General features: G+C 40.7%; 1 protein-coding gene across 2 annotated transcripts in view; it reads left to right on the forward strand.

The window, feature by feature from the left end:
- The first annotated feature begins 5,040 nt into the window (after positions 1-5,040).
- The window catches only part of SNX13 (sorting nexin 13), a 72,403-nt gene continuing 53,313 nt past the window's right edge, over positions 5,041-24,130 (forward strand). For both annotated transcript variants that reach the window (XM_014937815.1, XM_014937814.1), the window contains exon 1: positions 5,041-5,256. In XM_014937815.1, the coding sequence (XP_014793301.1) occupies positions 5,245-5,256 (12 nt within the window). In that variant the 5' untranslated portion in view covers positions 5,041-5,244. The remainder of the gene's footprint in view (positions 5,257-24,130) is intronic.

Consider the following 24,130-nt stretch of genomic DNA (forward strand, 5'->3'; position numbering starts at 1 on the left):
ATCTTTATTCTAATACTTGCTTAGACAACTACGATTAAGCTGCTGAGGCAAACAGTGTCTGTCGTGGGTGGAGAGAGCTGTTTGAATAGTAGAAAGCTCACTACAGTGAAGACACGTAAATTGGGAAAAGCTTTAAAAGACATTTCAGCCTCCAATAAGCAATTCTGAGAATATGAACATCAGGCAGATATTGCATCCTTATTGCAAAGGATGAAGCGGGAATTACACCTGATGCTTCTTCAGTAATTATTGATCTAATGGCCAACATTCACATCATATTATCTAGAGTGGCTGCTTTACCTACACCCTTTCTTTTTCTGTCTGTGCTGCATCTCAGGTGAACGCTGAGAGAGCAGAAAGTGAATGAGATCTTTGACTGGAAATTAGCAAAACTTCTGATCAGGCAGCTCAGACCAAAGAGCTTAGAATAGGCAACATCCTGAAATAGCAGAATATTCAAATTTCACCCGTAAAAGATGCTCTGAGTTCCCCTTTCAATCACGTTGCTATGTAGACTTTTGGGGTCACCTGATCTTACTTGAAAAGTAATGGAATGCAACCATAAAGACAGAGAATTGCTTTTAAACAGTAAGATTTAATGCTTGAAACATTTAATGTCTACAAATTTTTCAGACCTCCCTGACCTCACCTTCTCCCCCCTCAAAAAAATGAATCCCAAACTAAACAACCCTAGGCAAATTCCAACCATACTGCCAGCCTAAGCTATGAACAACTTAAATAACAAGAGAGCAAAAGCCAAATTTTGGTTTACATTGGTTGGTTGTGGACAATCAGAGCTAATTTATAGTATACAGAAATAATTCTGTAAAGGATCTTTTCTAGACTGTAAAGAAAGGTAAATAAGTTAAGGCTTGCTGATGAAGTTAGAAACAGCCTTGAAGCCATTCTAGTCAAACTGCTTAGTTTAGCAAAATTATCTGCTGTTCATTCAGCCCGTCCCTCCCCCAACTCTGTCTGTTGTTTCCCCTTTCGTTAGTCTTCACTTGTCATCTTATATACACCAAGAGAACACACACTTTTGCTCTCCAAATGTAGGTTACTGCTGTTTCAGAGGTTATCTTGATGGCAATTAGGTCACCAATTTCATTCTTCATAAGCCGGTGAGCTAACAGTTATTTAGGCTGTGGGACAGCCCTCCTTTCAGGGCTGGAAAATAATTTGCTCTCTTTTGTGCTTCACTGCAAGTTGGCACAGTTGCTCTTTTATTGCTAAATCTTGCCTGTCCCCCTTCTTCTGTGTGTGCTGCATCCTCCCCCTCACAACTATATTTTTGTCTCTGAGCCTGCCTTTAACTAAGTGCACTCACTATGCTTCACTTCACAAAAATCTGTATAAACTTCTAGATGGAGAGCCTGCTGGTGCTATCCCTATCATAAAATCATAGAATGGTTAGAGTTGGAAGGGGCTTTAAAGATCATCAAATTCCAACCCCCCTGCCCTGGGCAGGGACACGTCCCACCAGACCAAGTTGCTCCAAGCCCCATCCAGCCTGGCCTTGAACCCCTCCAGGGATGGGGCAGCCACAGCTTCTCTGGGCAACCTGTTCCAGTGTCTCACCACCCTCACAGTAAAGACTTTCTTCCTAATATTTAATCTAAATCCTCCTGCTCTATTTCAGATTTTAATGCTGCAGTCATCAATAATTTCAGTAGATAGCCCCACAGCTTCCAATGCAATGGGATTTCAAAATGTGGATCTAGACCACCAGACAACTCTCTTTGCCTATACTCAGTGAAAACTATAATAAATGCAAAGAACACTGAGACATTTGGCAACAGGTAGGAATTGTCTTAGAAATGGGAACGTATTTGCAGCCATGAGTGTTAAGGTACTCCTAGTTGAATGAAACGTTTGTCTATGCCTAGGAGAAAGAAAATTCTCACAGTATTTTAAGGACTGGGTGCAAAAGCTTTCTGCCAGGTTTGCATTTGACTACAGATAAATATATACTTGCCCTAACACAGTTCTTCGCAGAGTGCTTGTGGGTTTGGGGGAATGACAAGAGAATAAGGAGGGTGCCAGTCCTCCTGGGCGAGCGTGGTGCTGATGGGGCTGCACTGCTTCTGTTGATGCACACCAGCTCTTTGCACCACCCATCCCAAGCTGCGTGTGTAACACATGCACAAGGACAACACGTAAGGAACAGGACTCTCTTAAGGATGACTCACCAAGTCTAACAGTGTTACGGTCACTTGAAGATGGGCTCAGGGAAACAAATAAGTGTTCAAGTGCTTCTGGCCCACCGTTGATAAACCTTTCAATCACAGCTGAGGCCTTGTTGCCAGACCTGCTCATATTAATTTAGAAATATTCTCCTCCATGGAAAAACAAAAAGAATTTGTACCTACACGTTTTCAGTTTATCCGAGGAATGGGAACGAGCAACACAACTCTTTAGTTCCTCAGTGATGGGTAGCTTTCATTTCTCTTCCACCTTTGTGGTACTACCAGCAGACTAGTTTTCCAAGAAGTCCCTCAGATCATCCTCTTTCCATCCTCTGCCTCTTCTCACCTCTACTTTACAACGCTGCCTCCTTTCTGCCTTGAGTCTACTTTTGTGTGGTTCAGTCCTTCCTCACAGCCTCGTTCCTGCTGTTACAATTATACCACCTTTCCCTTTTGAAGTTGAGATGGCATTAACCAAAACCTAGAACAATGGATTATGACATTAGTAACTATTTTGCAGCAATATTAAGGCTACGCTGACTGGTGTAAAATCAGAGAACAGTTTTTAGTAGAAATCCTGGTATGCTTATTCCAGCAGTATATGGAAGGTGCTTCCCTGACTGGTATATGCTGTTGGACTGCCACATCCCAAGCAGAAGTAGGAGCAAATTCAAATTCAAGTACAAAGTCTAAATTATGACTTCACCTTGCTATGAAATTTGCATGAGATTTGCTCTTCTTTTACATCTAAGCATACTTAGGATATATAGTTTTCAAAGGTGACTACTTCTTTTGAAAACCTAAACATCCAAGGCAAAGAAATATGCTGCCAACAGACAGTTTCTTTTGCCAGACCATCATCTTGCTTCAACTGTTATCATTTATATATATTCATCATGAGACCTTTACCTCCTGTTTACTCCTAACATTTTATAAGCTGGGTAATTTATCTTATCAGTGATACTGTGCCTTGCCCAGAGAATGTGTTTATGACTAAGCGACATGGCAAAGAGTAGGTGCTTTAAGTATTTTGATTCTATTTTCTGCCCAGCTAAGTACGTGTTGGTGTTTTTGCGTAATTACACAAGTGATGATTTACCGAGCACTCTGCTATATTATGGGTCCCTTCAGGGTTTCTTCTACCACAGACCTCAGCACAGGGCATCATTTGGCTGAATTGAAGTGGGATGAAAGCCACGAATGGAGAACCACAGCAGTGTATCTATATGACTGTCTTCCAAGTAAGCCCCTGCAGAATGCTGTAAATAAATATTAGGGGACCAAAGCAATCCAATGGAATTGGTATTTCACAACTCCTGTTGCTCAATGTTTGTGAACAATTTTTTTAATTTATCAAGATGGTGAAATACCATGTGCAAGAGACCACTGCATGGTTCTGTCATTGTTAAACCTATTGTTTAAAATAGTTGTGTGTGCTGTGAGACTTGAATTTTCTCTGAGGAATCAGCTTGGAGGAAAGAGTAATGCTAGCATGAAACATTCAAAAATACAGACTCAGAAGTACAAAGCTTACTAGATACTTTAAAACGTTAATATTTTTTATTATTTAGGAAGGGAAAAAAAGCTATTCTAAATATCGAGGGTCTGCTTTTTTGAAAGGGTGATCCACATGACTAACAGCTGGGTCTCTGACAGGGGAAAAACATTTGTATGAGTAAAACTGAAACTCAGTAATACTCACAAATAAAATTAAGAAGTGGGCAACCTTGAAGTGGTATTTAACAATCCCTGGGGAAATTAGAGAATTTGTACAAATCCCACCAGCTTTAAAGGCTGCCTAACGTCATTCGCACCTCTGCAAGAAACGGGGGTTTGCTTTTACTCAGGGAGAAAAAAATAGTGTGATTAAAACCTGTTTGTTTTCTTCACATTATAATAATGGTGTTGCTTCTCCTCCATCTTCACTGCTAACCATTACTACTTTGTTGGTGCGTGTTTTTGCTTATTGGCAGAAAAAAATCCCATCTTGTATCTAGTCTTCCCAATGCACCCAAGGTTAACTTTGTAACTTTGAAGTCTAGGTACAAAGCAAGCAGGCAAGCAAACAAAACCCCACTTAAAAAGTGGGGAAAACAAAGGAAGAAGGCAGGAATCCTTTCTGTGTACCCAAATGCCAAGCTGTGGGGGTAGGTGGCCCTGGGAGCGGGGCTGGCTGCTGGGGGGGACATGGCTCCTGGTTCCTCAGGAGACGTGTTTCGCTTCCACAATTTGCGCCGCTAATTCACACTACTGTCGTTAACAAACTTACACAGAGATTACGTCTCTTTCTTCACACCCAGAGCAAGGAAAGACACGTGGTGCCATGTAGGTTACTTGGAGAAATGCTGCTTGAGTCAGAAATTAAAAATATATATATATATATTTCATTTAGCGTCCCTAGGCCGGCTGCCCGGCACCGAAGACCTCAGAGAGAAGGCACCCCAGCGCCTCAAGGGAGGCAGGCGCAAAAAAAAAACCAACCCAAAAACCCACAGCCGGGTGGCTTTAACAACAACATTTCAAGTTCTGCTGCCCTCAACTTCTCCCTTTGGGCCGCGCAGCGCCTCAGGGCCGCTGACAGGGCGGGACGGGCCCCGGCCCTCACCCCCGCAGCCATCACCCGACCGCGGTGCCTCAGCGCCTTCCCCCCCGCCGGACCCTGACAGACGGGCGGCCGGTGCTACCGATGGTCCCCCCGGCCCAGGTAGGCAGCGGTTAGGTCCGGTCGGGCCGCGGCGGGGCGGGGAGAGGCGTGAGCCGGCCCCGGCAGGGGCGGCCCCGCGTCCCGCAGCCCCAATGGGCGGCCGCGCCGGGCGGGGAGCGGCGGCGGCGGTGGCACGTAGCTTCCCCAAGATGGCGACCTCTCTCGAGCCAGTTGCGAGGGTGGCTGCGGGGCTGGGGGCGGCGGGCGGCCGCTGAGGGAGGCGGCAGGGGGCCGGCGGCTCTCGCCTCGCCTCCCCGCAGGGTTGGGGAGGGGAAGCTTTCCGCGTGGCCGCCGAGGCTTCAACCATGCTGCGGGGCTAGAGCCGCCGAGGCGCCGCAGCGCAGCGGGGTAATAATGTTAGCAGAGGTAAGAGCCCCGCCGCGGCCGGCGGGGTGCGGGAGGGGAGCGGAGGGGAGGGAGCGGCTCTCCGTCCGTCCGCCCGCCCCGGTGGGCGGCTGCGCGCCGCGGCCCACGGCGGGGAGAAGGTTTTGCCCTCCGTCGGGGCCTCCGAGCCGCTGAGGTAGCGGGCAGCCTGCCCCCTTGGCCGGGGAGGGCAGTGCCGGGCCCCTCTTATCACCCCTCCCTCCTCCCCGGGCCGGGCGCTGTTTCCCCGGTAGGGCAGGGAGGGCCGGGCCGGGGAAGGGAGACACTCCAGCGGCCGTGGCGGAGCCCGGCCCGGTCGTGCCCGCTCCGTGAGGCAGCCGGCAGGGGCGGGCCCGCCAGCCGCCCCGTGAGGGACGGCGGGGGGTGCTTCGCCGCCGCCGGCCCCGGTTGTGGGGGAGCACACCTGGTGAGGAGGGGCCCTCCCGCCGCCATAGGCCTCGGCGGAGAGATGTCCCCACCCGGGCCCCGAACGCCGGCTCCCACTTCAGCCCCTCCGGCCTCCTCCCCTGCGGTAGCTCCCACAGGGCTCCCCTCTTCGCTTTCTTCTTGAAACGGGTTTAAACCCAGCAGTGTTGCTGATGCAGGAGTTTGTGGTTGCAGGTAGCTGGTAGAAGTTGGCCGCTTCTGTTCGCCGCTCCCTGGTAGGGTGTTTCTGTCCCAGAGCGGCTGGAGAGCGGAGCCCTGAGGCAAGCAGGTACTGAGGGATCAGTGTGGGCCAGAAATGGCTCCTGTGTCCAAAGGTGCTCTCAAGGGGGGGTCTGGCTGGCTGTTCTGGTTGCTGGAAGTGAGACTCTTCCCCTGTACTCAGTTTTTCTCTACAAAGATTGATTTTTCTATTTTTACGATGTCAGTGGGGTGTCTGGCATACAGATACTTCTCCAACACAACGGTTGTGTTACCTGCGTTTTAGAGTTTGTCGTTTTATCCTGCACTGAAGGTTATTTGTCCAGAACTGAATTGTCTTAAGTCTCAAATGGTGAAAGCTTGCTTCCTAACACTTGAAAAATTTAGCTTTCTTTGGCTGAATGATAGCTTAAAAAAGTATCCTGAAGCTTTCAATTTGCATCAGTTTGAAGTTCCATGGCATTGGGAAAGCGGCTCTGTGGTGCTATGAGCTCTCAGATTTCTCAGGGAGGGTAAAATTTGCCGAGTGAGTTAAACCTGTAAAAATACATGACCTATTTTTTGCATGAAGGGTATTTGGTGGGCAGTTAGGGTTGATAATCTCCATTAAATAGGGTTGGTGAGTATGATGCGTAAGCATTAGCCATAGCAATTTAGATTATTTTAAGGGTGCCATAGAACGTTCTGGGTCAGTGCCTCACACTGGACTGTTTGTTCTGTTTGATGATGGCTGTGTGTGCCTATCCAAGACACTTTGTAGTACTAGAATGGAATTTTTTTTTTCTTTTTCCTAAAAACACTAGTGTAGCAGTGTGGATGACACTTGCTCCGTTGGCTTTTTGAGGTAAAACCTGGTGCTTCTGCGTGTGGTGACCAGTTAGGATACTTAACCTTGGTGTCTGGAGGACTGGATTCTGATGTACTTTACTTCTAGTTCCTGTATATAAAATATCTGTAGACAAGATGCTTCAGGGTAAAGTATTCCAGGCTTGGTCTCTGCCAAGGAGATGACTTTAAATTTTGGAGGGGTCTAGCAAAGTTGCACGCTTTGCTTGTCTGCCTGAAAAGCAGTTGTGGGAAGTTCTTCTAAAAACCAAACAGCTCTTGGCTGTCAGAGGACCCACCTGGCATGGGAACTAGGAGGAGTCCTTTCCAGAGTGCTTTTTTTGGGTGTTCCAATGGTGACTTGCTGGCTGAAACACCTTGTGAAAACTGCATGCAGTTGCATCCGTGAACCCTTTCTGTGCTTTGCAGGAAGATGAAGTTTGCTTCAAGCCTACTGAGATATGTATAGTATTCTATAAACACCTAAATCTAGCTCTTGTTTTATCTTTTTTTAATTTTATTTGTGTGTTTAAATTGAGTTGGAATGTATGGCAGACTGACATTAGAATAGGGCAGTAGTTGAAACTGCACGTCTGTAGGCTGCCTAAATTTATCTTAATAACTTTGAAGGAGGGGGAACACTCGACAGCTAATAAGTCTGTTGTTTTCTTTCCCTCTCTCAAAGTAATGATTTTATTTAAGAACATATAGTGAAATGAGAAAAAAAAAATCTCTGGGTATTTGTGGACTTAACGTAGTTTGCTTCTGTCTAGAATGGCCAAGATCACTGTCATGTTTTTTTTTCTAAACCATTAAAAATTTAGAATTCCCTCCGCTATAACTGTTGGTTCTATAATGTAAGGATGCTGACAATGTTATTCTTAAGCAAAAGGCAGAATCTGGTTCTACATGTATTGTTATTATGCAGTTAAATCATAACTTGCAGTTTCTGAAGATCAGTTTCCTACATCCTTTGACTGTACCCATATATGCAGACCCCAGCAGATTCAGTGCAGTTTTGTGTGGATGCAGTTAGGATTAGGACCTTGTAATCAGTACTTTAAGGGGAAGATCGCACTTCCCGTCAGGAAAAAATACTGTGTGTTTTTTATTTGGCCCTTAGAGCAGGCTGTCTTATTTTAGTTGCATCAGAAGTCATCGTTGCTGGGTGCCAAGAACATATAATTATTTACCTAATTAGCGAACATTATTCCCCAATTTTTCATCATCTTGGTTGTCGGAACTTATTTCTGCAGCCAGGTTGAATCCGTTCTGTCTGCCTGCGTTCAGAGTCCTGCTGCAGCGATTGTTGCCTTATTTTGGGGTTGGCCTTTCTGTGTCTTTTCACTTGTTCCTCTTTTCTTGTTCATCAGGCATCTCATTTGCCTTTCAAGATCCAACGTGGCCTGTTTCCACCCAACTTACCGTTTCAGCACTTTCTCGTCTGGTGAGGCCACGATGGACACAAGTTGCCATGGTCCATCTCTTGTGTTTTCGGAAGACTGCCTTTGCTATTCTCAACTCTTGCGTGGGAACAACTGTACTGCCCTGACCACAGTGGGGCAGCTGGTGTTTTACAGCTCTGGCTCTTGCTGGTCCAATACCATCTTAAATTCTGATGGGAACAAACATTAAATAGGATTTCGTCAGGACTTAGTTTACAAGAAGTTTTAGAATGTCTTTCAAATTGATGGCCTGTGCTGTGTCAGCATTTGCAGTCTGAGTTGCTTCTAAAGAAGGCACTTTTTCTGAAGTAAGGGGTAGGTTTCTTATTCCAGTTTTTTCCCTTGCTCATTAAACTGCTTTGAGAAGCTTAGTGAGGCCTTGCTTCTGAATTTATCAGCAGCTGAATTTTCGACAACTTAATTCTCGGCTTAGCAAGAGCACTTTGTTGTAATACTAGTGACAGTTGAGAAGGTTTTTGAAATTTGACAAAGTAGGAAAACTTTTTTTTTTTTCCCCCCTTTTCCACAACTAAATATGTGCCATACAAAATGAGCTCTGACATGTTGGTATTTCTTGTTATTGCAGCCAGTCAAGATAATTCACTAACTATACGTAGTATTTCCTTTCTATTAAACAGCCTACTTTTTTCTTTTTTTTTTTTAATGAGAGATGTTTAACAAATTATTTTTTTTTGTTAAACTTTGATAACTACTGACCATCGAGAACTGTTTTTGGAGCAAACCCAAGCAAATCAGCCTGATTTTTAAGAATAAAGGTTGATTCAGCAGCTTGTTTTAACTTGCTTTACTTTATTTTTTTTAATGAGAGATGTTTAACAAATTATTTTTTTTTGTTAAACTTTGATAACTACTGACCATTGAGAACTGTTCCTGGGGCAAACCCAAGCAAATCAGCCTGATTTTTAAGAATAAAGGTTGATTCAGCAGCTTGTTTTAACTTGCTTTAGAATAATAATGAATTAGCCTTACTGAAACAGTAGCACATTGTAATGTATATGTTAGTCGAGCTTTGAAAGATGCAGGACACAGTTAACTGCTTGGTATACTATAGCATTGTTAATTTCTTCTGTTCCTTGATACGTGGCTGTGGAAGGTTGCTCTGATGCTTCATGTGACTGAACTATGTTTTGCGGGTAGAGACAGCTTCAAGCGTGTAGACAATTAGCCAGGGTGTGGAAAGAAACTAATTTTCTGTCCTTTTGTGGAGCTTGTATGCTGAGGCTTTGCTTTGGTGCCAGTGTTTTGCCAGATGAGAACTAGCTGGAGGATCAGTTGCAGGCCCTTGGGAGGTGAAAAGCCCCTTTTTCTCCTTCAATATATTCTGTAAACAAAGTCCACACTATCACTGGTCTGCTTTGTGTCCCTGATTGTTGCTATGACAGCTCTTTTAATAACTCCATATTCTGTGGAGTGTCAGTTAAAATTATGTGAGAAATGGAAAAATTAGGAAAATCAAATATTTGTTTTTAAATATTTTGCTGTCTATTAGTAAAAACTAGTGTCTAAACACTTGCGACTTTTCTTAGATCGTACAGTTGTGCCTGAACTGCTGAGGCTGAATGTGCCTTTTACAAAGAATGGATATCATATGTTCCTAATATTTGTTTTTAAATATTTTGCTGTCTGTTAGTAAAAACTAGTGTCTAAACACTCGCAACTTTTCTTAGAGTGTAAAGTTGTGCCTGAACTGCTGAGGCTGAATGTGGAGTTCTGTAACGACTCTAAAATTTAGTCAGTCTGGACCATTCCTCAAAACAGTGTGGAAGAAGAAAAGTGTAAAGTTCCTCAGTTCAATAAAAATAGTAGTAGGTCGTCTGGTTAGATAGCTGAAGGAGCTCCAAATGTTGATTTCCTCTGTCTGGTTGCACTCTAGGGAATTATCTCTGTTTCAAATATGTTTGTCCCTTTCTCCCCACCCTTACGAAGATGACAAAGCATTTGAACCAGCATTAGGAGAGTCGCTATTGTTAGAAACAAGAAACCGCTGGTGTTGTATGGCAATGCTTAAAGAATTAATGTTTTGAAGTCCCATTAGCACTTTTCACCATTGCTTGGCTGAGAGCACCAAGGCTGGAATAATAGAAAAATCAATTGCAGTTGGCACTTGCAGTTACATGGGAGAGAAACTTCAAGAAGTACAAGGCATCGTGATCTTGGGCTTAATTGCTTGTCCTCTCCCTTCCTTACCCCAATAAGTAACGTCTGATTTCTGAATTGAAAAAAATGAGACATTATTTCATGTTGTAAATATACTGAAATGTTTTAACAAGAGCGCTCTAACCTTGTTTACGGAATTTATATAGTATTGTACCTTAAAATGGTGACTGTGGAATTGTGAGGTTATATACGAAGTGAAATAGACGCTTATGTTTAATGTAAGCAAGCATAGATCTAGATATGATCAACTAGGGGACTCCTTTTATAACTGCCATTTATTTTGGTAAAGAGGTCAGTTCCTACCCTATCAGAATTTGGGAATGCCTGTTAAAGATTTTATTCTTGCTCTGAAGAAGTAGCTGTAAAATCCTCAGAGAGTGGAGGTAGATTTCTGAAGAAGTTACGGTGTCGGTTGGCCTCCTGCATGGAGGGGGTGTGATCTCACTGTTGCAGTTAAAACATCACGAGTCACATATATTCTTTTATTTTAACATTGACATTTTACAAACGTTTAAAAAGCCCCACAAATTTTTAGCTAGTTTTGTTCAAGTGGGATTCCCTGGAAATCCAGGGATTTCCCAGAACAGAATACAGAGTTTGACCATAGTGGTTAGGTCAGTATTTTATTTTGATCCTATTTCACCATTGGTCCTTAAACTTCTGGAGTTCTGCTGCTTTACATATTTTCTTGGACAGTCGGTACAAGATTTGTTAACGCTAATTTGATTTGAAGCTCACCATTGAGTCAGTCCACCAGTTGCCAGCAGGAGAAGGAGATAAACCCATCTCTGCTTGCTTGCTTTCCATTAAGTCCCATCCCGCATCAAATGGCCTGTATGATGTCCTTTCTGTGACTTGACTTGGTTAGAAGAATTTTTGATAATCAGAAATATTAAACATCGAGAACTGCTTTTTATTTCACAGTTAGAAATAGCGCTGTGTTTATTCAAGTGAGGGCTAATATGGCCTAATTAAAAGTTCACAGGTACCTGTTGTCTATAACATTGATGTCTAAAATGCTTAATTCAAAATCCCATTGCAGTTGGAGTTTTGGGTAGGAAGATGAGCTTTACGCATTTTCTTTCCAAGAATGTTCTTTAATTTGGGGGCTTACTTTGAAGAGTATTAGCTGCTTAAATGCAACTGTACTTCTGTTTCAGTGTGGTTTTTATTTTTTATGTCTGTTCCTCTGCCTTTCGCCCCTTAATGCCATGCTTCTGGGAGGAATGAGGTGATCCCAGTTCTATTTTAATCAAATCTGTTTGTTTCAGAATGCTATTATTTCATAAATATCGCTATTTTAAGATCACATATTCCTGTTCTTCAGTATATTTTTGCAGTTCTGAGAAATAACTGCTCAGGGCTCCTGCTGGTGCCGTGTAGGTTGGGTTGTCCCTTGTGATGTAAGGGAACGAACTTGAGCAGGAAGTTTGAATTGCTACATATCCTGTAGGATGCTCTGCTTTTCCACTCTTCCTGTCGGTGCTGTCAGACAAGGCCAAGTAGAAAATACTCTAGAAGCTCACTGTGAAATTCTTGTTGCAGCTGACCAACTGATGGTGAAACAGCACCTCAGACATGGGGTAATTTCTCTCATAGCTCTTAATTGGTACCAAAAACCATGGGGAAGAATGTACCTGATGTTCCCAGTCATCCTGTATTCAGCATTTGGCATTCCAGACTGTGCGAAAGAGTTTAAAACCTGGTGGTGTACATGCTTTAGGAAACAAGTGTCCAACCTGTGCAACTGTAGAAAGAGTGATTGCTTTAAAGTTTTGCTGATCATCAAATAAACTTGGAACTGTTTGACTTGGAGACGTGATGAAGCTTTGCTCGTTGCCGTGCTCCTGTTCTAGCAAGTGCTGCAAACTGAGGAGAGATGTCTCTAAATTTTGAGTCCTTTCTTCTGTGGTACCTCCTCACTTAAACCTTGGCGTTCTGTGTCCTTTTTAATAACTCAAAACTTTCTTTATTTTCAATTTTCCCAGATGTTGTATTTTATAAAATTGTATCGTCTTACTTTTCTGAAGCATAGGTAATGATTTTTGTGATATCTTGAAAATAATAGGATCAGTAATAATGAAGTGTATTCCTTATCCACTGAAGGAAGTATTTGTGCTTGTAATTGCATCTGTATTTTGGTGTGCAATTTTTTTAAAAGCTTTTTTCCCTAAAATGCTATGCCAAGTTTTATCCCCCCAGTATATCTTGGCATATTTGTTACTGATAAAGATCTTAATTTTTAATGAAATCTAAGTTTGATTGAGGTAGCTAACCTCTTTTAACGTACTTGGAAGAAAAATACTTTTTTTTCTATAGTTTATGTACTCAAATTAGTATTTCTGATCCCAGTGCTAACAAATAGAAATTTCATTAACTTTGTGAAGTAAAATCATGTAAAGATCATGTAAAATCTTTGGATTTAATGTCTCAATTGCAGATTTAATCTGATGGCACATACAATGAAATGGGAATTACTTATTAGAGGTTATTGCTTACATATAATTTAAAAATTCTTGCGGAAAACATTGTGTGAATATAACTTTAATTTGTTTGATAAGATTATATTTTTTTTATAATGCTCAGTTATGCAAATAAGGCTTTATTTTAAATTTTCACTCTTACCATAGTTTTCAGAGTCAACATTTTATTCTAGAGTCCTCTCTAGTAGTTGGGTTAAAGATAATTCACCCTCGCTGTGTGTGTTTATGAGCATTGAGTACTAGCACTTTGCCTTACAGTCTTACCGTTCTCTGCATTCTCTCTTTTGTGCTTTGTTCTTGTGTTAATTCAATTTGTACGTGTGACTAAAACTTTGAAATAAGTCTTATTTATTTCTTTGTTGGTTTTAAGGTCTGCACTGTAAATAGTATTGGTCTTGTTTCTTTCAGCTGGCGGTTGTCCTACTATAGCTTCTTAAAGAATTCTTGAGAAGCTTACGAGTTAGCAACAGTTAGACCAAAGGCAAACTTCATGATTTTGTGAATGTTTCTAAACTCTTCCATTGCTTTATTGAATACTTCAATTAATGATGGTCTGCAGTTGCCCATTACTATTTAATTGTGCTTTATTTGATCAATGCCCTCTTTTTTTTTCTATTTGAAATTATTTTTCTGTTTTAATAATCTTGATATAATGTTATACTTGTACTCTTCTTAATTTTTTTCTCTGGATTTCTAGAGATTTGCCCCATAACTGTTTTCTATTTTTTTGATGCATTATGCAGAGCATTTTTCTGTTTTCCAATGATCAAAGTAATTGTGTTGCTGCTGTGTGGAATAGTTCACCTAAGTTAGTCTATAAATGCTAGACCTTGCTGTCAGGTTCTTCTTTTGCTTATTACTTGTTGCTTTTGTGTGTTTCCTTCCTCTACTTTTCTTGTATCTTTCTCTTTGCTTTCCTGCTGCTGTCAAGACCTTGCTGTCAGTATGGTTCTTCTTTTGCTTATTACTTGTTACTTTTGTGTGTTTCCTTCCTGTACTTTTCTTATATCTTTCTCTTTGCTTTCCTGCTGCTGTCACTGGGTCAGCCATGTATTTTTCCTCAGATACCCTACGTGCATAAAGGAATTTAAGACACTAAAAGTATTATTTCACTTTCGACTTAACTGGATCTAGTTTGGGCTGCTACTAAAGAGGTTTTCTCCTTCCCACCAGACACAATTGACGCTGCTTCTTGTATCAGGTCTTGTAGCTAAGCAGCAACTGGAATTGTTTTGTCGTGGTGAACCAGCCTTTTGGAGAGGCATGAGGGTGGGAGCACAGGAGAAGTTGCCAAGTCAGCAGCTGTATGGCCTGGTGCAAGGGAAGTGCATAGTGCTTTCCTGCATTTCCTTCTGTTTAGATCCAAAGGGACTCAATATCCAAAATAACTCCTGTCCTTTTGGAAGCAGGGAATGTCATCACTCCTTCTGTGACTTCTGAATGCATCTGTGCCTCCAGGAAACGTTACATGAGTAAGGTTAGTCAGCTCCACTTCTTCAGTTAGTTTTCTTTTTTGTTGTTGATGTTGTTGAGCAAGTGGCAACGATTGAGGATTTTATATATGTTCTGTAAACTTGCCCTGTGAGCTAGATACTCGAATGATTTAATTAGTTTAATCTATAATTAGTTTCAGTCTATAATCTTGAAGTATTAGTGGCAAGAATTAATGCACCATTTCTGTGGTATCTTTCCCCCTGCGTCCCCTCCAGATTCATTGAAATTTGTTGGAAATATTCCATGCCCTGATGTCTGAAAATCAAGTGTTCCACTAAGTTCCTAGAACTGTCTCTCTGTGTAGACCTTACTTGCAAATGTTCATGCTTGCTTTCCCTCTTCAGTGTCGCAGTGGGCAGGAGGTAGTATATGATTCTGTGAGATCACAGAATGGTTAAGAGTTGGAAGGCATTCAAAGATCATCAAGTTCCAATGCCCCTGCCCTGGGCAGGGACACCTCCTACTAGACCATGTTGCTCAAAGCCCCATCCAGCCAGGCCTTGAATGCTTCTAGGGATGCTTCCATCCACAGCTTCTCTGAGCAACCTGTTCCAGTGTCTCACCACCCTCACAGTAAACAATTTCTTCATAAGATCTAATCTAAATCTCCACTCCTTCAGTTTAAAACCATTACACCTTATCCTATGGCTCCACTCCCTGATATAAGGTCCCTTCTCATCTCTCCTGTAGCCCCCTTCAGGTACTGAAAGGCTGCTATAAGGTCTCCCCGGAGCCTTCTCCTCTCCAGGCTGAACAACCCCAACTCTCTCAGCCTGTTTTCATAGGAGACTCCATGCTCCAGCCCTCTGAGCATCTTCATGGCTTTCCTCTAGACTTGCTCTAAAGGGTGCTCCATGTCCTTCTTATGTTGAGGTCCCCAGAGCTGGATGTAATACTCTAGGTGGGGTCTCACCAGAATGGAGTAGAGGGGCAGAATCATTCCCATTACATCTATCCCACTGGAAAAAAGCAATAATGTTCAAACACTTTTTTCCCTCCTAAGTAAAGGCATTTTTTTTGCCATAGCCTCAAGTCCTGCTTTTTTTTGTTGGCACTGTCCATTCTTCCAAGAGTTAGGCATCAACTGCTCATTAAAGAAGTTCTGTTCTTTGTGGGCTACTAAATAATTTGGAGACACTGAACTAATCTCTTTCCCGTGCTTTATTTTATGCAGCTGGATGATATTCTGCCCAGAAAAACAGTTGCAAGGAACTGGAAGTTTTGAGGCTTATTTGAGCTTTGTAAAGGTTTTAGTCATTTTGTATAACATCTGTTTTCACAGTTATTTTGTCTTCATCCAGCAAGCATGCTTCATAGGAAATTTGGCCTTGTAGGAGTTCTGATGTACTCTCAGATACTACTGGGAATTTTGTAGTGAAATAGTGGTTGTATCAGAGTTTCTGTATTTTTGTTACTGGAGAAAACTTACCACACTTAAAGAACTGCAGCAAGTTTAAACTTAAGAAGGAAACAGTCTTCAGAGGAAGGTGCTAGGTTTCTGTCAGTGGATTTCAGTTTCTTCTTGAAAATTCCCTGTATTTGCAACTTGGGATCTGTCTGTTATCTGGATGCTGAAAACTGTTCCTTTGTGGTGAATAATCTGATTATTGAGGCTCCTCTACTTTTACATCTGTTTCATTTTGTAGTTTGTTAATTATGGTGCTGGTTTAAAAAAAAAAAATGTTGGGGAACTGTCAGTAAGTTTTTGAGAAGAGAAATTGGATATAGTGAAGGGGTGATCATTGCAAGCATTGGAGCTGGATTCATAGTGGTGGCACTAGTTGAGGTCTTGAAATTAAAAGAACAGAACAACCCCCCAGAGTATTAAAATCAGTGAATTTAATGTTGCTACATGTTTCTTTGGATTCCAGTGTTCAGGCAGTAGATGCCCTTTATTATTTTGGCAGAAGGTGTATGGGAGACTACTGCTTTTGCTTATGTTTGAAAATGAAGGTGAGCACCAGGGCATGGAGGAGAGGGGTAATACTGTTAAAAGTTGTGTTATTTCCCAGTCACATAAAGGGGGTTAGAATATTAATTGGGAGCACCAATAAACGTTTTAAATCCACTGTTCCCTTGGTGGCCAGAGTAGCCAGTATGTGGCTTCAGTATATGGATTTATTTTGGTTTTGGCACAGAATCCCTTGTGGTGGGATTGGATACTGTATGTTGGTTTCCAGACAGATTTGTATTGTGATGAGGAGACCAAAACTTGACACGAGTAGTCTTATATGTCCAAAAAGAGAAGGATCACTTTGCTGGACCTGCTGGTGACATTTTTGCTGATAGAGGGTAGGATGCTGTTGGCTGCCTTTGCTACAAGGGCACACCACTGACTCCTGTTCATCTTACTGCCCGCCAGGACCCCACCCCTGGGTGCCTTTCTGCAGAGCTGATTCCCAGAGGGTTGGCTCCCAGATTGAATTGTGGCCCAGGGTTATTCTACTCCATATGCAAGTCTATACTTTTTTCTGAATTTCATGAGGTTCCTGTTAATCCCTTTCTCTAGCCTGTCGACATCCCTCTGAACAGTAGCTCTGAGACTCCAGCACCTTGAGCGCTCACCCCAATTTGATATTGTGTGCAAACTTACTGAGGGTACACTCTGTCCCATTACCCGGGTTGTTAATGAAGACATTAAACGATGTAGGTCCCTGTATTGATCATTGAGGGTTCTCACCTAGTTACTGGCTGCCTGCTGAACTTTGCACCATTGATCATGGCTCTGGGTCCAGCAATCCAGTCAATTTTTTACTTACCTTATTTACTTATTTAGCCTATGCCTCACCAACTTGGTGTTAAGGAGGCTGAGGGATATTGTGTCAAAGGCCTTACTGAAGACAAGGTACACAACATCTAAGCCCTGCTCCTTGTCCTTAACATCAGTCGCCTCATCACAGAAAGCAGTTGGTGTGGTCAGACATGATTTAAACTCAATAAATCTACTTTGGTTGCTCACAACCGTCTTAGGGACTGAGGTAAGGCTGACTGGCATGTATTTTCTTTCCTTCCTGACCTGGAAGGACCTTCCTTCTTGCAGACCCTCTTCTATTGCCAGTATAATTTGAAAAAGCATTTATGTTGGCTTTCTGTTGAGCTTTCCGGGTTGCAGTACTACTTGGAGTCAAGGTGCCGTTTGACATTACAGCTGAAAAGCTCAATGTGGTTTTCCTTTCTGAGCCTACGTTCTTTTTTATAGCTTTCCTTCTCCTTTTTAATAGAGAAAAAAAAATACTCTTTTCAGGGGTGGAGAGGGATGGGAATCTTCTAACCGCAGTATTTAATTTACCAAAATAACTCCACAAAGATATGTGACATGACTGTAGTTAGAGACAACAGCCTTGATCACTAGGGACAATGTGGAAATTAATTTTCAGTCTTGAGTTGTTGAGTGTGTCTGTTACTGGAGGACTCCTCCTGGCAATTGTGGTAGCTAATGTGAATTAGCTTCTTCCACTTGTATTCCTTCACATTTGTAAACTGACCTAATAAGGCAATTAGAGTCTCTCTTTATATTTAGTCCAGTTTCGGGTAAAAATATTCTAAAGTTGGGTTGCAAACTTAATATTTTTTAAAGTAACTTTTAAATCTAAATTAGGAGTGTTGCTTATTTAGGAACTTTTAGATGGTGCCATGTACTTTTAAATGATAAAATACTACACTGGATCCAAAGCAGTTTCATCTTAAAGTTGGTGGGATGATGCTGTAGTTCAGAGGACTCTGAAAATTGTGCTGGAAGTAGCAAATAGCAGATATAATATTACCAGTGGATTAAAGAAATAAACAAAACTCTCAGGTGATAAATTTTATAGCCTGAGGAAGCCAGGGTACTGAAAGATAACTCAGAAGTTAATGACTAAATCTTTCTTCAGTAAACTTAAGTACTGGATTTTGTATCTGTGTGTGTATATAATATTTACATATCTATGAAATACATATAAACACATACACTAAGCTTAATTCTCAGTAAAAAAATGTCACACGTCCTGCAGATATGTCATCAAAATGTATGGTTTATCAGTCTTTTTAGAGGAAACTACTGGTTTTAAGGAGTTTGCTTGAGAATAATTATTTGCTTGTAGATGCTTTTAAACAAGTCATCAAGTGGTAGAAACATTTTTTTTCTTTTTCAATATAAAATTTGAAGCCATTGTCTGCTGTTTCACATGTGATGAGTTGTTTTGGAAAAAGCAAAAAAACCCGCAGTAACTGCTGCTGCAGTGTGCATTTCAAAACTGTTCATAATTTTATGGAATTTATTTTATTTTATGCCTTCATGTCTTTGACAGTTCTGCATTTGCAGAAACTAACCGTTTTCACTTTGTTTCACTTTCTATTTTTGTGAGGCTCTTACTTTTTGAAGTTTCTGAGATTTCTTAAAGTAGATACTGTGTTGTTGTGTGTCCTTCTTTTTTTCCTTTAATTGTAGCTAACTCTATCCATTTCAGGTTGCGCAACTTTTGTGCACTGCAACACCTTTGAAATTGTGTAGTATCTCCATAGAAGAAATAATGGAATTATTTTAAGAAAAGTAATCATTGTCCATGAGACCTCTTATAACCCATCTTTTTTGCCCTTTCTTCTGACTCTAAAGATCATGGGCAAGGATAGGTTGCCTTTGAGCAGAAGGTGGTATCCTAAGCCAAATATAGATATTTAGGGAAACAGGCTGAGAGAGTAGGGGTTGTTCAGCCTGGAGAAGAGAAGGCTCCAGAGGGACCTTAGAGCCCCTTCCAGTACCTGAAGGGGCTACAGGAGAGATGGGGGGGACTCCTGATCAGGGAGTGGAGTGATAGGACGACGGGTAATGGTTTTAAATTGAAAGAGGGGAGATTTACATTGGATACTACACAGAAACTCTTTCCTGTGAGGGTGGTGAGACAGTGGAAGAGGTTGCCTAGAGAAGCTTTGGATGCCCCATCCCTGAAGGGGTTCAAGGCCAGGCTGGATGGGGCTTTGGGCAACCTGGTCTGGTGGGAGGTGTCCCTGCCCATGGCAGGGGGTTGGAACTCAATGATCTTTAAGGTCCCTGCCAACCCAAACCATTCTATGATTCTATGATACATGTATGTAAAATCTTTATATTTTCTTAGTAAGTATGAGCTGGTATAGATAATGGCATGAATTGGGCAATATAGTGGAGATTTGAGTTCAAGGAATAGGCAGCTAATTAATATTTGGCAGAAAGGATGCTCAGCTGAAGTTATCACTAGCATCAAATACGAACTTAAAACTAAAGAAATTGCTTTTCTACTTTCAAAAAGCATCATTGTTAAGGTATGAAGAAACCTTTTTAAAAATGCCTTGTGTGAGTGTTCCTACAGTAGCCCTGGCCTCTGCCCACAAGTTTTTAGTTAGATGAAACAAAGAGATGGCCTACTAGATCTGACTGTTATGGAGAGAGACTGATTTAATGTATTTCTGTCAAGATAAGTATTGGGAGTCCTTAAGTGGTAGAAATTGTTCTAGAAGCAAAGTTCATGATTCTTGAAGTTCATTTAGTGGGATCAGGTTTCTTTAGCAGTGAAAGAAAGAAAATGGTAAAAGGAACTTCTTACTGCAGTTTCGGACAAAAAGTAAAAAGTTTAAAATGCTGTTTGAGTGATAATCATAAATGAAATATGCAAAAACAATTTCTTGACTAAAGAACATCATTATTTTTAGCCATTTAGGAGAACAGGATTTTTTTTCTTTAAACTTGGTAAAGCTTTTGGGGATTTCCCCTCTCGCTCCCCTTTATCAGTGTTTTGCATGGATTATTTTTTTTTTTTAACCTTGGTAAAGCTTTTGGGGACTTCCCCTCTCTCTCCCCTTTATCGGTGTTTTGCACTAGCAAAAGTTGAAATAGATGTAATCTGTTTATCCAGAGGCTGAACGTAGAAAAGTCTAGATTATCTCATTGGCTTGAATTCAAGCTAAAATTAGAGGGATTACTTTATTTTCTCACTTTGGATCACCTCAGGTGATCCTGTCGAGCAATAAGCCTGGCCCTGTTTAGATCACCTAAGGCGATCCAAAATGCTTTGATCCTTTTTGTCTGTTTTCTGTCCACGTGGCCAAACTAGCTTAGATACAAGTCAATATGGATTTTTGCAAAGGAAATAAACATTTTTTTTTCTTTTTCAATATAAAATTTGAAGCTATTGTCTGCTGTTTCACATGTGATGAGTTGTTTTGGAAAAAGCAAAAAAACCCGCAGTAACTGCTGCTGCAGTGTGCATTTCAAAACTGTTCATAATTTTATGGAATTTATTTTATTTTATGCCTTCATGTCTTTGACAGTTCTGCATTTGCAGAAACTAAGCGTTTTCACTTTGTTTCACTTTCTATTTTTGTGAGGCTCTTACTTTTTGAAGTTTCTGAGATTTCTTAAAGTAGATACTGTGTTGTTGTGTGTCCTTCTTTATTTCCTTTAATTGTAGCTAACTCTATCCATTTCAGGTTGCGCAACTTTTATGTAATCTGTTTATCCAGAGGCTGAACGTAGAAAAGTCTAGATTATCTCATTGGCTTGAATTCAAGCTAAAATTAGAGGGATTACTTTATTTTCTCACTTTGGATCACCTCAGGTGATCCTGTCGAGCAATAAGCCTGGCCCTGTTTAGATCACCTAAGGCGATCCAAAATGCTTTGATCCTTTTTGTCTGTTTTCTGTCCACGTGGCCAAACTAGCTTAGATACAAGTCAATATGGATTTTTGCAAAGGAAAGGGATCACTTTCTTTGAAATAACATGAAAAATGAGTTGTGATTATGTCACTTCTGTATAACATTAAAAATGAGTTGTGATTATGTCACTTCTGTATTTAAGAAAGAAGCTGAAAGTGGGCTTGCATCTCCTATTTCCCGTCGTTATCCAGGATGCTCAAGTGCTTCTTTTAAACTTGACCAAAACTCTGTATCTTTTTAAACTAGAATACAATTCAGAGTGGGTTTTAGTGCAAGCATGTTATCAGAAAGAGTGTGTGTGTCTCTGAAGTGGCCTCTTGTTTTTTCATAGTAAGATAAATACTTATTCTTCTTTCAAAATAAGGTTACATGAAATGAGGCTTTCTGTCCCTTGCTGATAGTTCTGCTGTATAATAAAATAGCTGTTAGCGCTGAAAATAAATGTTAGGAAAATGAAGGTCAGTTTAAAATTAAAAAGATCCACTTCTTCATTTCGTGTTGTGATCAGCAATGCTGGCAGAACAGGTGTGAGAGGGGAACAACAAGTAATCTGGACTCTTGAAGCCAGGCTGTTTTTTACTATTTTTTTTTTTTTACTTGAAAAAAAAAAGTTTGGTGTTGAAAATATTTACCGTTATTTTTCTTTTTTTTTTTTACTTGAAAAAAAAGTTTGGTGTTGAAAATATTTACCGTTTCTGGTCAAACAATTATCAGTGTTAATCAGAAGACTGTTACCTGTCTTCATCAGCTTTATTGCAGAAACCAATTGTATCCAAATAGGGAACATAATTTTTCTATTTTTCAATATTTCAATAGTAGTATTCTGATTATAGCAAACAGGCAGGTTTTATATTAGTAATGGATTTTTTTTTGCTGTCTGGATAAATGCTGAAGTTGAAGTAATATGCACACAGTAGCTTTTAAACGTTTTAGTTACATTAAAGTACTTTAATGTTATGTCCTTTACGAAAACATTAGCATATATTTCCATTTAAAGGTTTGCACTTTTAAAAATGAACTTTGTGAATTGTTGACACAGTGCAGTAATGGTGGGTTTGGAATATAAATTAAATATTGTCTGTCCACTAGAGCTTTGTTATATCACTTTCTATAACTGTGCAGGAGAGAAGGGAAAACGATCCCAGAAACTATTCTGTCTCATGAAGTGTGAGAAGCAGCATTAAAATCCAAAATTAATACAGTTAGACATGATTGCACTTGAATTAATCCAACTGTTAACTAATTAAGGCATTTGACATACAAAGCGTGTGTTGAGCGGCAGAGGAGGCGGTGAGACGGAGGGGACAGCCTGATTCTTGCTCAGCAGAGGAAAGGAGAGTTTCCAGCCTCTGCAACTGGGAGGGATCAGCAGGAATACTGGGCTTAGCCAGGAGAAACTTCACTGGCCTCACTTCTTAAGACTGAACAGTAATTGTGTTTGGTTTTTTTTATTTAAAAGATGAATAATGTATATTTATAAACTTCAACATTTTGAGCTTGCTTTGGGAAAAAGATATCTAAACTGAGCACAATAAAAACAAAATACAGTGTATAAAATCCCTTTATAAAAAACAATTCCCAGGAGTTTTCTTCCGAGTACTGCAGTACTTTGTTATTTAGATTCACTACGGTTATTTTTATGTAGTCTGAAGTAGGAATGGGGCTTTGCATCGTCTTGCTTTGCATTGCCTTTTGGCCTAAGGAAGGAAAAGGGCCAAAAAGATAAGAAGGTAGAGGTTAAAAAGAGACCTTTATCAATGTTAGGAAACAGGGACATTTAGAACTCTTTTCAAAACCCTTGTTTTTGAACCAACCAAGGTGTCTTTCACTTGATTGCTATAACTTTGGCAGATAGGAGAATGGAACCACAAAGTTGTTAATGGTTTCTTTCACAATTGTTAAATATTTTTCCTAGTCATGTAACATAACAATTTCGCCGCGGATGAAATTGGCACTCCAGTTGATACAGCTTTCCAATTTTACTTGTCATGCTAGTGAAGAGACAGTAATTTGAATCCTAAAAATAATATTTTTAATCACTTGACAAAAATGACACTCACCTTAATTATAGAAAGGTTTCTACATGAACACATTCCATTTACACTCAAAATGGAAGTCAAATTAAAAGGCAGATGTGTAAAATTAACAAAATTAAACTTGACATCTACTATATATGCAATCCTTGACAATTATTTTTTTAAACTGAGCCATGAGGTGGCATTAAATTCATTTGGCAGAACATCATATTTGGAAAAAAAAAAAGTTTACCCAAATGGCAAAGAATATTTTGCTGATCACTCTTAGTTATGGACAGGTCAGCCACTGTCATTTAAAAAATATTAATGGATAAATGTGACTGGATATACGGAATAAGAGAATTATGGGCAAAGACGTGTATTTTTGTTTTTAAATCACACTGTTCTTTCAAAGCTGGGATTATTCCTTTACAGCTATTAAATTTGAAAATGGGCACAAATGGTGACCATCAGAAGTGGTCTGGGCCTTTTGAATGCTCGAGCTGTAAGACTTCAGTAGTTTGCTGCTGAACCTTTAAGACTGAGATGTGGATGCTTCCAGAGCCCAGCCTTCCTGTAGGAATGTTCCTTGTAGCCCCATCTTCTCCAGACTGGACACCACAACTGCTCTGAGCCTGTGGGGGATCGTGGAGGGAGCTGGTGCCTGGAACAGGAGTTCCCACCTGGAGTAGGAGGATGGTGGCATCTAGAGAGAGGGAACGCATGTGTCTGCTGCTTGGTGGCAAAGGGGACAATAAGAAGAAAATGACTATCTGTGGCCCAACTTTGGGATGCACTGAACTGGAAACACACATGTATCTTACTGGCAGTTGCAAGCTGAAATTGACAGCACCAGTTTAAATGCAGCTAACAAGCTATGCTTACCTTGGTGAATCATTTGGTGAAAGCTGTATCAAGACTGAGGATTTTGCTTACAGATGGGATAGAGGCAAAGCCCTGAATTAAGCAAAAAAGAAACCTATAGAATTTCACTGAATTTCACTGAATTTCACTGAATTTCACTGAATTTCACTGAATTTCACTGAATTTCACTGAATTTCACTGAATTTCACTGAATTTCACTGAATTTCACTGAATTTCACTGAATTTCACTGAATTTCTAG

The sequence above is a fragment of the Calidris pugnax genome, unplaced genomic scaffold (genome assembly GCF_001431845.1).
Source record: "Calidris pugnax isolate Ruff unplaced genomic scaffold, ASM143184v1 scaffold11, whole genome shotgun sequence".
Classification (NCBI taxonomy): domain Eukaryota; kingdom Metazoa; phylum Chordata; class Aves; order Charadriiformes; family Scolopacidae; genus Calidris; species Calidris pugnax.